Raw genomic sequence first — 14,599 nt, forward strand, 5'->3', positions numbered from 1 at the left:
CAGGCCATTCAGGAAGGTTCAAGAGGAGAAGCCAGCTGCCCCCCAGCCTGCCCTCGCCCCACGCCCCACCTGGCGGGCGCTCTGTCCTCAACCTGGCCCACTGTTCTCTCCCACTTCAGCCACCCCCGGGACATCTGCCTCTGAGCCACTGCCCTCCCTGGCCCCTTTCTGGCATCCAGCCAGGCTACATGGTACACATGGCTTCCCGGACCCCCAGCCCACCTGTGCCCCACGAGCCCCGCCCCACACCTGCCCCTGCCCCGGCCCAGCCCTCCGTGGGAGGCCCAAGCACAAGCGCAGTCTGGGGGGCAAGGCTGAGAGAGCCCACCGCAGGCCCACCGTGACCTGGCAAGGGACTCAACTTCCACCTGGCCTCCGTTTCCTCTCCTGCCTGATCGTGAGCGCCCGGGGTGCTGTGATAAGGAGCTGGGCAGGGGCCTGGCACAGAGCGAGCTCTCCCGTGCGGCAGCTCTCGCTCTTGCTGACTCTTACCTGCCTTTCGAGTCTCCATCCCGGCTGTCCCTGCCTTAATCGGGCCCTTGCTATGGCTAATTGGATAATTCAGTTACCCACGTCCTCTCTCCAGCCACTACATATTCCTTCTTCCAAATCTGCATCTGGACTTTACCTCCCCAAAGACCCATGTGACTGTCATTTTCCTGCTTAGCACCCTCTGATAGCTCTGCTGCCACATGACAAAACACAAGCTCCTCCGCCCAGCACGGGGAGCCTTCCTGGTCCTCCGGGCACTCTCTGCCTCCTGCCCCTCACGGCCCTCTGGCCCTCTTGCCCTCTACCCTCCCCTCTCTTCTTCCCTCTGCCTCTTTCTTCCCCCTCCCACATAGACCCAAACCACCAGCCATGCCCACCAGTCCCTGCACTTCCTCGGCACCCTGCCTCCCCAGGGCCATGCCTACTCCTGACGTGCCCATGCCTCCCCTGTGTCCGTGTGCCCACCCTCCAGGCCCGGCTCCAGCAGCCTGCACCGCCAAGGCCTCCTCCGTCTCTCCGGGTGCTGGCAGGCTCACCCACAGCAGATCTGCCCCATACCACCCCCTCCTCTGTATCGTAAGAGAGCACAGCACACTGCGTTCACTGCCAACTGGGAGCTCTTGGGGGCAGGGGCTGGCACCTCCACCTCCTCACCCTCGGTGCCCAGCATGAAGTAGGTCCTGGAACTGACCCACAGGACAGGTAACGCAGGTCTCTCTCTGTCCAGGAAGCTCTGGACCTTGCCGCCAAGGGGCCATGTGGTTCCCCAGCCATCCTGGGTCTCTGCAGGCCCTGAGCTGCCTTTGTCCTGAGGACCCTGAGCTGAAGGTCAGTGGCATGCTGGTGGCATGCTGGGGTGAACAGCATGGGCTCTGAACTGCACAAAGTGGCAATTCTTTCTTTATTCCTTTGGGAGAAGAAAAGCCACGCTCCAGCCCCCAAACAGCAAGAAGAAAGCGCGCCTTAATGGAGACGTTCTGCTCCTCAGACTCCCGAGCAAGCGGATGCTCCGAGATGTTGCATGGTGTCTGGTCCAATCCTCTGATCCCGGCAACAAAAGCCGAGTCAGTTCCTGCCAAACAGCCTTGCAGACGCAAGAGCAGCTGGAGCAGGCCCCTTGGGGCAGGTGAATTAAGTGACTTTTTCCGGGAATTTAGGAAATGTCAGTAGCTGGATAAGAAAATCCACCTTCATAATGAGGCATAAACACATATCTTCTACGTCTGCGTTAGGTCAAAGGAGAAAGGACACCACGAGGCCAATTTGGAGGCGACGCAGATGAAATGGCTCAAGGAGGCTGGTCCACGGCTCTACTCGAGGGACAGGCGCTGAAGGGGAGGTTTGGAAAGGGAGTGGGGGACAGGGGCCACGAAGGACTTTCACCACACCCTCCTGTGGGAGGGAGACCCTGCAAAAACCTGACTCTTCCTAACCCTTCCGCACTGCTGGTGGGGACGTCAAATGGTACAGCCGCTATGGAAAAATAGCACGGCGGCGCCTCAAAAAATTAAACAGAATTATCCGAAGATCCAGCAATCCCACTGCTGGCTATATACCCAAAAGAGTGGAAAGCAGGACCCCAAAGCGACATGTGCACACCCATGTACATTGCAGCATGAGTCACTACAGCTAGAACGTGGAAGCAATCCCAACGCCCGTCACAGATGCATGGATAAACGAGAACACGCACACAGTGGAATATTAGCCTTAAGAAGGAAGGAAATTCTGACATGTGCTCTGACACGGATGAACCTTAAAGACATCATGTTAAGGGGATCTGGTTAAAGTGTAGCTTCCAGTTCAGGAAGCCTGTGGGTACCTGAGATTCTGCATTTCCCACGAGCATCCAGTGAGGTCCACACTGCTGGTCCTGAGCCCACACTGTGAGAGGCAGGGACCTCTCTCCCAGCCTGACGCCTCCACCTCCAGGAGGAGCTCTCTGGAACCTGGGTGGGGCCAGGACTCCCAAAGCTTCCTGGGCCAGAAGCAAAATACTTCTCAGAGGCCAGCTGACTGGCTCCAGACAGTGCCGCCGCTGGCAGGTCACAAGTCACCGTTGTCTCTCAGAGGCACCCCTGGGGCCCAGGTGCTGGGTGCTGGGAGAGAGCAGGGCTCTGCCTCCCTGCAGTGCCTGGTGCAGGGGGGCAGAGAGGAGAGTAACAAGGAAGTTCTACCTGCTCCTCCCTCGACTCAGTGGCCCCAAGTCCCAGACACTGAACAGAGAGGGAAACTGAGACTTTAGGAAAACAGCACAGCCCCCACCCAGCCCAGAGTTACTGCCAGCTCCCCTGCTGGGGGTCTGGGCTGACCCTCAGCAGGACACACCTCCGCTTCAGGGCAAAGTGGCCCTGAGCCAGGTGGACGGGAAGTGTCAGGTCCTGGCCCAGCCGCTTCCCTTCCTTCCCACGCCGGGCTGGGGCGATGCCTGATGCCACCTGAGCTGGACTTCCCCTAAGGGCTCCGAGCAAAGTGCAGGCTTTCCTGGGCCTCCTTGGACTCAGCACACGTGACCGAGATCACCGTTCCACGGATGGGCTCCCCTGCGCGTGCACCGTGGGACACATCTGGCTGAGATCAGAACAAAATCTGACTGCTTCCCTCGAACGACAATGGCATGCCGGGCTCAGGCGGGTTCTCCGGCAGCCCTGCCCGGCCTCCCCACAGCTGGTGAAGCCAGAATCTCAATTAGACTGCAAGCTGCCTGGCTCAGACCCTAAGCAATTAGGAGCGCCAGGCCTGTCTAATTAGCCAGCCAGCCCCTCTCCCTCCCCGCTACAGCCCTCAGATAACGAGGGCAGGCAGCCCGGGTGCACGGGCCCAATTACAGAGGGGACACAGCGCTGAGGACCAGAACCACAGGTTCCACCCACACACTCATTAGCTTGTGGCTGCTGAATGCTGCCAGGGCTCTTGCTGGGGACACCTCTGTGTGCCCAGGAACACCTGAGGCGCTGGTGTGGGCACTTCCGCAGCAGGGATGTCCCCAGTGTCCCTGCTCCACAGCCTGCCCAAGCCCACGCACCTCCCAGGACCCCGGGCTGTAGCCCTCGCATGAGGTAAGGAGGTGGAAGGCGGAGATGGAAATAAAGTGGGGGGCTGCCCAGAAATTGGCAAGCCCAGATTGGAGGGTTCCTGATGCCCCATGGGGCCCAGCACCGTGCTGGAGCTCGCCAAGCCCCCAGGGCAGCCTCCTTAACCCCAACCCCAACTGTAATTAATCACCCATAATCATTTAACACCTCCCTCCCGCAGTGCAAGGATCTGTGTGCCTCCTTACACGGTACCCCAAGTGCCTGGCACCAGTGGGTGTATAATAAATGTTTGCTGGATGAGTGAAGGGGTGACATCATGCCTCCTAGATGTCAGACAGCCCTGAAAGGGCTACTGCTTTGCAGGGGCTACGTCTAGGCCTCCCTGATTCTCCAGGGACTCAGCTCGAATGAACCGACTCCTGGAAGAGGGGTCCCCAGGGTGCCAGAGCCTCTATGATCATCTCTGGGGGGGAGGGGGGTGGGGTTCAGGGCCCTAGACACCTGCCCTTTGCAGCTCAAATGAAGAAGACTCTTCCCTCTCACAGGTCCCTACAGCTTAGCTTCCCAAAGACCTCAGCTCTACCCCATGTTTTCCTGTTCCCAGGATCTCACCCCACCCCTCCTCCATCCCGCTGTTCCTAAGTCAAGTCTGCTATCAAATGCCGCGTACCTTCTTCAACACACGTGTCCCTGCCCCCAGGCCTGCATCCTCACAGTGAGGCACCTGCCCAGCCCGTTTCCTGCCATGTGCCTCGGCCTGTGCTGTCCTCCCCCTCCCCAGATGTCCTTTGCTCTGTTCTCAGCCTCGCAGAAGCTGCCCAGCCTTCAGAGGCCAGCTCCTCCAGGCAGCCCTCCAGGCTGCTGTCAGCCCTGGGAGCCCTGGTCCCAGCCGCAGTGGGTATTGCTCTAAAGAATACTGTCTGCCCACCTCTCCTCTTACATTCCCCTACCCAGCATTCCCACACGACAGGCCGAATGAGTGATCGAGTGCTACGTTTATATGAGCAACTTACATGGAAACTGAGGGGTTTTTCCTGCTGGCTCAGGACATCCAATCCTGGAGAGCTACAGAGTTTTCTGGAGGCTTTTATGTAAATTACTGAAAATGTGGGACTAACTGTGGGAGCGCCAATTTCAAGTTTAAGAAAACACAAATTCTACTAAGGAGAATGTGGGGCGCTAGGGACCGAATGGTGTCCCCCGAACATTCCTGTGCTGAAGCCCTGACCCCTGTGTGACTGCGTCTGCGGAGAGGGGCTTGAGGGGGTAACTACGGTTAAATGAGGTCGCAAGGGGCCCTGATCCGACAGGATTAGCGTCTTTACAAGAAGAGGGAGCGTCTATAGCTCTCCCTCTGCCAAACACGGACACACGGAGAAGGCGGATGTCTGTGAGCCAGGAAGAGCCCTCACTAATACCGAATCGGCCAACACACCTTGATCTCAGACTTTCCAGCCTTCAAAACTATGCAAAATAAATGTTTAAGGCGGCCGGGCGCGGTGGCTCACGCCTGTAATCCTAGCACTCTGGGAGGCCGAGGTGAGCGGATCGTTTGAGCTCAGGAGTTCGAGACCAGCCTGAGCAAGAGCGAGACCCCATCTCTACTAAAAATAGAAAGAAATTATATGGACAGCTAAAAATATATATATAGAAAAAATTAGCCGGGCATGGTGGTGCATGCCTGTAGTCCCAGCTACTCGGGAGGCTGAGACAGGAGGATTGCTTGAGCTCAGGAGTTTGAGGTTGCTGTGAGCTAGGCAGACGCCACGGCACTCACTCTAGCCTGGGCAACAAAGTGAGACTCTGTCTCAAAAAAAAAAAAAAAAAATGTTTAAGGCACCCAGCCTGTGGCATCTTGTTACGGCAGCCTGAGCTGACTGAGACGTGGCTGGATACGTGGGCCATCAGCTCCATCCTTCGTAACCCGTGTGCAGTCTGAACAGGGAGGACCGGAGTGGATTAACATCAACAACAGTAACAGCAGGCGCCCCTTACTGAGGGCCTGCAGCAGGCCAGGGGCCCTGCTAAGCACTTCTCCTGCACAGACTTAACCACCCGCACCCACCCAACGATGGTGGAAGCTCCATTAGCCCATTTCTCAGATGAAGGGACAGAGGCCCAAGGAACAGAGGTTAAGTGACTTGTGCAAGGTCACTCTGCCATGGCCAAGGTGGGCCCTCAACCCAAGTCCAGCTGGTCCTACAGTCTGTGCACAGCCACCTCATGATGCTGCAGTCGGGGGATGCAGGAAGCGGGCCCTCCTGGGTCCTTGTGGGAAGGACCAGGGCGGCACTCCCGGGAGTGCAAGGTGAGCCCCTTAGTCGGAGGCCCAGGCGCTGTGTGGCATCTGTGTGGGCACAGTCCTCATGGCAAGCCCCTCACCATGCAAGGTGGCCCAAGTGACCTCTCACCCAGGCCCCCTGCAGTCCTCTCCATCCTCAGACCCTCATCCACGCCCAAATTCTTCCCCATCTCCTGAGCATACACTGAAGAGACAGATGTGCTCTCTTAGCAAATGGCTCTGACCCTGTGTTGCCTTGTCCCCGACACCCCATCTCCCAACGACAGCCATCCCCACCTAACTTGTCTCCTGCTTTCACTCCATGAACCCCTGCAATCCACTTGACACACAGTAGCTAGGGGTGCCTGTCAAAAACACACACTGGATCATTTACACCCCTGCTTTAAACACTCCATTGGTACCCCATTAAACTTACAAGAAAATCCCAGTGCCTGCCCTTGACGTAGGAAGCTCTGTGTGACAGGCCATGCCCACCTCTTGCTCCCTCCCTCTCTCCCAGATGCTTTCATTACGTCCTTGAACATGCCCAGGTGCTTTCTGCCTCAGGGCCTTCGTGCTTGCTGTTCCCCCTGCTTGGAACACTTTTCCACCCAGATCTTCCTGGGGCGGCCTCTTGCTTGTGTTCAGGCCTGAGCTCAGAGAGGCCTCCCTGAGCACTCTCCCATCATTCTGTTTTAATTCAATGTAGAGCCCTCAGCCTACTTGATGTTATAACATGTTTATTCATTTGTTTGTTGTCTCTCTCCTCTCACTCCTGGAAAAACCTCCATGGGAACAAGGACTTTGTCTACCTTGTTCGCGGCATCGCCAGCACCTAGAACAGGGCCTGTACACGGTGGGCCCTCTGTTATTTAACAAATGAATCAATGAATGACACGATCTTCTTAAAGACAAATGAAGAAAATCCCCCACATGCCCATCATCTGACTGCAGCCCCACGTAGTACCCTCTCTTCCCGCTTTTGCCCTGAAATAAGTCCTCTCAGAAGCCTAACGGGCTCCTCCGCCTCACCGCCCAGGCCAGGGCCACGTCCTCAGCCTGCTGCAAAGAACGAACCATCTTCAGTGGGAATGTCCCCCAGCCCCGCCCAGTGCTCCAGGGTACCCTGGGGTGAGGGGTGGTGAGAGTGTCTGAAAGAACACTGCCATGCACCCCCACATCCAGCTGGGGTCCTCCCCTGTGACCGCCACCGTTGCCTAGGAAATGGCTCTCCCAGGAGCAGCTGTTTCCATCCTGCAGCAGCCAGGGCGGTGGCAGCCTGCCTCCGTGGCACAGGCCCCGGACTTTCCCAGGGGAAGCGGATAAGGCTCCGCCCTCCTCATGGCCCCGGAAATCTGGAACAGCTGCAGCAATTGTGGGGCTGAGAGGCAGAAGGAGACAATGGGCTGGGGGTCCCGTTCTCCAGGCAGAAGTCACAAAACATAACCCCACCCACCCAAGTCCTGGGAGGAAGACATTCCCGAGCCCCCGTGCCTGCCACCCACAGTGGCCTCTAGTTCAGGCCCACAGAGGGCTTGAGGAGGAGCCAGCACAACTGACACCCCTGTCACCCCTCCATGGTTCTTGGAACATTAATCCACATTCCTCGGCCCAGTTTACCATCTGTGATAGAGCAGGAAAAAAAAAATGACCATAACTGAAATCCCCGTTTTCCCACCTACTAACTGGGTACATCAACCTCTTTGCCCCTTGCTTTTCTCATCCGGCTTTTGAAAACGCCGTTCTGAAAACGCCCTAGTCACGGCTGCCAATGTCCCAAGTCCATGTTTACTTCTTTGACTTCTCCATCTTTTATGGTCCTCTCAACCCTTCCCACCCAACCCCTCGTCCTCTCCCCCCTGTTATTTTTTTCCAGAATTTATTACTTCCTGAAGTCATCTGATGTATTTGTTCTTTGTCTTTTTTTTTTAGTTCCCTCACCCAATGTCATCTCAAGAGAGAAGCTTCCTCCTCTGTCTTCACTATTGTAACTCCAGGCTTAAAATAGTGACTGGCACCTGGAAATTACTTGAGGATGGGTTCCAACAAAACTAGGGTGAAAACAAAAAAGAGGAAGACGTGGTATCTTGGGAATGGTGTCCCTAACCTGGGAGGTCAGCAAAGCGAAGTCCTGTGATAACAGCTGTGCAGCAGCTAGTCTAGGCTGGAGCAGGAATGAGAATCTAGAAGGGCTTCTGCCAGGGGGGAAAAACAGCCCCCACGTGTTAGAGAGTAAAATCGACATGCTAACTAATCTTGAGGATTATTACTCTTTGGGTAATAAGAGGAAGAAGGGCAATTAGAAACTCCAGGAAAAACCAAAAGTCATACTTAAGTCTGGGACTCAGTATATTACTAAAACAATATGTATCACAACTTAGTGTAAGAAACGGAAAAAATCTATTTGATCTTTCTGCAAAGATTGTTCAGTTTTGCGTGACCAGGGATCGAGAGAGCAGACCAACAGAACAGGAAGTACAATCCTAGCATGCTGCTTGGCTCTGATGAAAATACTACTTATCTAATAACAACTATTAAACAATACCATTTGTTGAGTGCCTGTGTGCCTGGCAAGGTTTCAAGAGCTTTGTATTTAATAATATTTAATCCTCTGATTTAGCTCTCTGATGGACATGTTATCATTGCCCCTATTTTACAGATGAGGAAGATGAGGCTTGAGATATTGAACAAGTTTTCCGAGGTCACACAGCTAGTGGAAGAGCAAGATTCACACCCAAGCTGTCAGACCCAGAGGTCCACTCCCCAGAACTGGCCCTAGAAGTGAGGTCCTCTGATGTTCGGGCCCTACTCTTTCTTGCCAAGCAGCAGAGGATACCACGTGCATGCACGCAGGTACGCACACGCACACTCTCTCCTGGGAGCCGGGGTGCAAAGCCACAGAGCAGCAGAGCTGGTGCAGGCCGGGCAGCCAGAACGGCGGGCCTTACCTTCCGGCAGTCTTTGCAGAACACTGACGAGCTGCCCAGGAAGCCCAGCACCTCCCCGCACAGCAGACACTGGGAGAGGCCGTTCCCCATCACGTTCCGCCTCATGGTCTCCAGCCGCTCCACCAGCCGCCTGCAGCACAGGACGCGGAGTCAGAGGGAACGTGCTTCCTGTCCCCAACCCAACCGCCGCTGGGCACAGCCGCCCTGTGTCCCCAACACGATACCACGTCACTGTGATGTGCCCTCATGTGGGGTACTGCTCCCTGCCCCGCTCCTTCCCCTGGCTAGCCCCTAATGGTGCATTCACTTGCCAACTACGAACTGAGCACCCAGGAGGGTGGCCAGACACTGGGGATATTGTAGCAAAGAAGCCAGAGACAGACATGGTCCCTGCTCTCACGGAACTTATGTTCAATAAGGGGAAAAACCCATAAACAGGTAAACAAGCAAACTGATTGCAGACAGGAGCAGCACTAGGAGATGAAAATCGTGGGGGTAGCAGGGCAGAGAGACTGAGGGGGCAGGGCATGTTCGATGGTGACCAGCGAAGGCTCTCAGAGAACACAGGAAGTGAGAGCTGAGGAATGACAAGGACCAAACCTCGGGCAGAGCCGGGGAGCAGCCCAGGCCGAGGGAACAGCAGGGGCCAGGCTTGGGGCTGAGAAGGGCTCGGCACAGCAGTAAGGCGGCCAGTGAGGCCACCGCTGCAGGGAGACCAGGATAACGTGCGGTGGGAGGGGCGGGCAAGGGCCAGAACGTGTCGGTTTTGTAGGTCACCCAGTAGAATTTAGATTTTTCTCTAAGATGGACGTGAAACCACTGAAGAGTTTTAAGGAGGGGAGTGATTTGATCCAAGCAACATTTTTAACACTCGCTCTGGCTTCTGTGGGAAGCTGAGATAACAGGGAGCAGAGGGGAGGGAGGAAGCTGGGGGAGGCTGTGGGGGGATCCAGGGAAGGAGGATGGAGACGGGAACAGGCTGTATTTCAGAGGGAGCCTCGATGGATCCAAGGCCGGGGGAGGGGAGAGAAAGAGCTAAGATGATGTTGAGGCTTTTGCTTGGCACAACTTGGCAGATGGAGAAGCCGGAGGAGGAAAGAAAAAACAGCTCCTCTTGGAAACCTCGGATGTCAAGTATCCAAAAGCCTTCCCTGCCCCAGCCAAGCCTGGGTTAGGCGACTCTCCTGGGGCCCCAGCCATTCCTCACATTGTGACCTGGTTATGCAAGAACCTCTGTGAAATTGTTCTGTTTTGTTGGCCACTAAATTCCTCAAACCCAATGGACACTTGGTGAAAATTCTGGAACGAATGAAGGACAAAGTATGGGCACCTGATCTCCTCTAATCACGCACCCCCCAGGAGAATTTTTCCCATTTCAAAGATGAGAAGACTGAGGCTCAGAGATATGAAGTCCCTTGCCAGGGTCACACAGCTCCCAGGAGGTGGGGCCGGGGTCCCCTCCTCACAGCCCCATGTTTCCCCGAGGAGATGAGGTGCTGCGGGGGCCGAGGGAGAGCAGACTGGGCAATGAGCTGCCTCTACCCACGTGCCCCCCAGCAAGCACGTCTGGCTTCCATAGGGGTCACTGTCCCTCACCCAGGGACTGCAGGGCCTGGGGACAAACCCAGCTTCAGCCCTGGCATGACCCCTTGCCCTCGGGGACCCTCTGCCAGTACAAGCCTGCGTCTCCAAGCCTCATACGAACTCCTCCTCCATCTGAACGATTAACTCCAGGCACTGCCTTCTGGGTCACTCTGCACCCCCGCCAAGCCCAGCCCTCACACCCTGGGCCGGACAGGGGAGGGATTCCCCGAGGTGGCACAGGAAAGGCAGAGACAGCAGCTTTGACGCCTGCAGGGGTGCAAACGCTTCCATGGCACAGGGGAGGCCGCCATGGAACACCCCCCCCAGGTCCCTGTGTGCCCCCCTGGGGGAGCCTGGGTCAGCAGAGAGCTTGGCAGGGCCATCGGGGCACAGGTCTGTGAGAGGGCAGGGTCCTAGCTAGGCTGGATGAAAAAAAAATCAAAATATTAATAAAACTAATCTGATATAAACCCTTTTGTACTAAAATGATAACATGTCCACATAACTGAGGCACACACAGCAAACCGTTAGCACAGCAGGGATCTCTAGAGTGGTACTTTTACTTTCTAAAATTGTGTGTTTCTACAATGTCTGATTTTTTTAGAAAAAGATAAATAGAGAAAGGACAAGAAGACCAGAATCACATTAATTCCTGCCATGCACCGCATTTGTGTTTTCCTATTTGTGCTTTTCTGTGTTTTTCAGATTTTCTAGGAAATAGGAATTGCTTTTGCAATTAACCAAACAAAAAAAGACACACAACAGTGACATTGGAAGCGGAGTTGTGGTCGGCTCTGGATGCCGGAGGCCAGAGCACACAAGGCAAGCTGGAGAGCGCCTCCTGCTGGAGCCTCTGGGGCGATCCGCGGTTCAGCCTCTGCGTGAATCCCTTCCTCGGTGAACCACAGCCCACCTGTGTGCACAGCCGACAGTCCCTAAAGCGTTCCCCACCCCCATGTGTGCCCCCACGGCTTGGGGCCCACGTCTCAGCTGCTAGCCCCATCTTACAGAGGGGCACACTGAGGCTCGGAAGGGCTGGGTTTCGGGCTACACTCCGGGGCGTTCAGACACAGAAGCTGGGCAAAGCTTGAGGCAGTGACCCCCGGACCCACTCCCAGGGGTGAAACACAGCTCTGGGACCCAGAGGCCTGCGCTGTCGTCCTCCTGAGCTCGCTCCTGCCAGCCCGGGCCCAGCCCTCACCCGATTCTCTGCTGCTCCAAGACGTCCAGCCGCTCCGCCCTCTGGATGACCTGCAGGATGGCCTCCACCTCCGCGGGGCTGAGGCACTGGCTCCGCCTCTGCTTCTCTGTCTGGTAGGTGTGCACAGACCAGCCCGTCTGCAGCCTCGAGGGAGGGTAACACAGACGGCGTTAAGGCCACCCTAACACAAACCCGGGCACCCCTCACCGTGTCTACAAAGCCCCCTGAGGACAGTCTGTGGACAGCCAGCTGCTGCGTGCTGGGGAAACGGGGTGCGGGCAAAAGATGGGGCAGACGCAGGCTCCCAGTGCCACTTTGCCATCTGCCTGCTGCTGGGCCTCGGCAAGGACAGGAGTGCCACCTTAGCACCGCAGCAGACAGCCTCTGCCCTCAGCCTGCCTCCTCCCCTGAGCTAGACAGACTCAGGCCCTGAAAAGCAACACCCCCGCCCCACCCCTACTTGCTGGTTTGCTCCATCTGAGCATTTCAGAGACTCAGGTGGTCTGTGATTGGCCAGGACACAGCTGGTGTGGCCCCCTGGGCCAGGAGAAGGGAATTGGAAACCAGGATCCCTATGCTTAGGGGATCCCCACCCACCCCCAGCTAGTGGGGAGAAAGGAGGGGCCCCGGGAGTACTCAGAAGGGAGGGCACAAGCACCAGCCCCAACACCACCACCTGTCCTGGTGGGCAAGACTCCCGCTGAGCTCGCTCTTTGGCCAGCGCCAGCCCAGGGCACCACAGACATCCTGCTGGGCAGGCCTCCCCATTTTTCAAAGGAAACGAGGTGTGGAGTGCAGCTAGGTAGCTACAGGTAATAGGGTTGGCCAGCCTCCAAAGGCTGGGCTTTGCTGCTGACCCAGAGGCCGGAGCCCTGAGACAGGGAGTTCACGGCCAACAGCCCTGCCTGGGAGTATTTCAGGCTCCCCCAGGGCAGCCCCCACACCAGCTCTCCTGCCTCCATCTGATCAGCCACCAAGCCCCAATCACTTATGTCCTCCCATCCGGCCTCCCACGGGGCCCCCTGCCACCGTCCAGGTCAGGGCCCAACTCTCACTCATGGCCACAGCTGCCTCTGAGCAGGCAAGGTCCCCTCCACACCGCAAAGGAGGCCGACCCGCGGCTGACACAGCAGGGAAGGGCCTGCAGCGGCAGCCACAGCCGGGAGACCCATCCGCACGCACCCCTGCACGGCAGCCCCGTCTCTGCTCCCCTGCTCTCACCAAATGCTCTTGGTTCCCTTGCGTTCTAGGCCACGTGCTGTCATCTTAACTTGGGGAGCTTGTCCCTCTCCCTAAACCCTCTTTCACCTGCTCACTCCTACTAAGAGTTTTTTAAACATGACCTTCACCAAGAGGCTTTTGCTTGATCCCTTCCAAAACAAGTTAAGAATCCATTCTCAGAGTTCCTACAAGGCTGGGGCAGATGTCCACCTCTGGGCTTAAACACTGTTCCAAGGCAACGTGGGACCCTCCATCTCCCCCTGTGGAATGTGAGTCCCCGGAGGACCAGGCCCTGCTCTCTCTGGCCCCTGTCTACCCCTCCATATTCCTCTCAGGCCTTTCACCCCTCACTCTCTGCACTGACCAGCCACACTGACTTGTCAAGCCTTTGACACGCCCTGTCCCTTCTACCTCAGGGCCTTTGCACATGCTGCTGCTTCTGCCTGGAAAACTCCTCCCCCGTATTTCCATATAACATTTATCCCTCCTGTGGGTCTCAACATTTAAGTATCACACTCTTGGGGAAGCTTCTCCTGACCCCCAGACTAGGTTAGCACCCCCCCACCTGGTATCACTGTCAGAGCAGCTGCATGTGGGTAATTATTTGCATGCTGCTCACCTCTCCCCACCTGTGCTTCAAGACAAGAGACCATGTTGGTCTTGTTGGCTGCTGTGCAAGCAGTGCCTGGCACATAGTAGGGGTTTAGAAAATGTCTGACGGACGCTAGAGGGCAGCCCCAGGCTGCAGCTGGGGGAGGTCATTTCCCCGGGCTTCCGGAGGGTCCCAAGGGGCACAGATCCTGGCTCTGGCTCTGCAGCCCTGGGGATTTGCAGCACGCTCCTTCATGGAGACTGCGTCAGGCATTACCAAGCAGCACACCCAGGGGAGGAGATAAAAGCATTAGCTCTTCTGAAAGGTGCTACAACAGCTTTAGGCTGCTGCTGAGCGAGACAAGGTCAGGGAGAACTGAAGGGAACACTGTGCGGCCAGGAGGGGTCCTGCCAGGCCCTTGTACAAGAGCACAGGCGGCGTCCCTGCCAGGGAGGACACTTCATCTGCCTGGCGGCAGAGGAGAGGGAGGGAGGGCCCGATCTCATCCCTGGTCACTCTCCTGGCAGGGGCGGGATGGGGAGCTGAAGGGAGCTGAGCCATCGTGCCAAAGAGGACAAATTAATTGTAGTGCACAGATTCCTGCAAATCATGCGTGACTCCACAATTCTTGGGCATTTTGGATTAATTTTTCTATCCCCCTTTGATGTTTCAGCTCTGTCCCCTGCAGGCTCATAACATCTAATTGCAAATTTCTTGAATTTGGTCCCATTCGGGACATGCTGGCTCATGTAATTGGCACGGTTTGACAGACGAAGGGGCACTCTCACCAGATGCCAGGGACCCCCAAGCCCCTCGGAGTGGGGGGAGGGGCTGGAGGGCAGGAGTGGCATCTGAGAGGCCCCGTCTCCAGCCACAGTGGACAGTGGGGGAAGATGACCTGACTTACCCAGAGCTGAGGGACAACAGGAGAACTCGGACCCCCAAGGGAACGGACTGGAACCAGGGAACTAGAGACTCTAAGGAGCACACGGAAGAGACCCCAGGACTGCTCGGGGCTGGCAGCGTGCTTCAGCACAAGGGGTAGCTCTTCACTCATGCAACAAACCTTTGCTCTGTCCTGTCTGGCAGAGCCCAGCACTTGGCTATGAAGTGGACGTCCCAAGACCAAGGGCCACCTTTCTTAAGGGGCTCTTGGACTTAAGGCTCAGTGACAGGAAAGAAAGCCAATGGGATGGTCTGGGTCCCTGCAGCCTGCTGGGATAAAAAGAACACAGGTCTGGGAGCCAG

General features: G+C 56.5%; 1 protein-coding gene across 1 annotated transcript in view; it reads right to left on the reverse strand.

Annotated features, from left to right (window-relative positions):
- RPH3AL (rabphilin 3A like (without C2 domains)) overlaps positions 1 to 14,599 on the reverse strand; it is a 138,685-nt gene that overhangs the window by 75,783 nt on the left and 48,303 nt on the right. Inside the window, 2 exon segments of the mRNA XM_069483503.1 lie at positions 8,754 to 8,883; positions 11,539 to 11,682. Coding sequence (XP_069339604.1) covers positions 8,754 to 8,883; positions 11,539 to 11,682 — 274 coding nt within the window.

Source organism: Eulemur rufifrons, chromosome 9 (assembly GCF_041146395.1).
Source record: "Eulemur rufifrons isolate Redbay chromosome 9, OSU_ERuf_1, whole genome shotgun sequence".
NCBI classification, from domain to species: domain Eukaryota; kingdom Metazoa; phylum Chordata; class Mammalia; order Primates; family Lemuridae; genus Eulemur; species Eulemur rufifrons.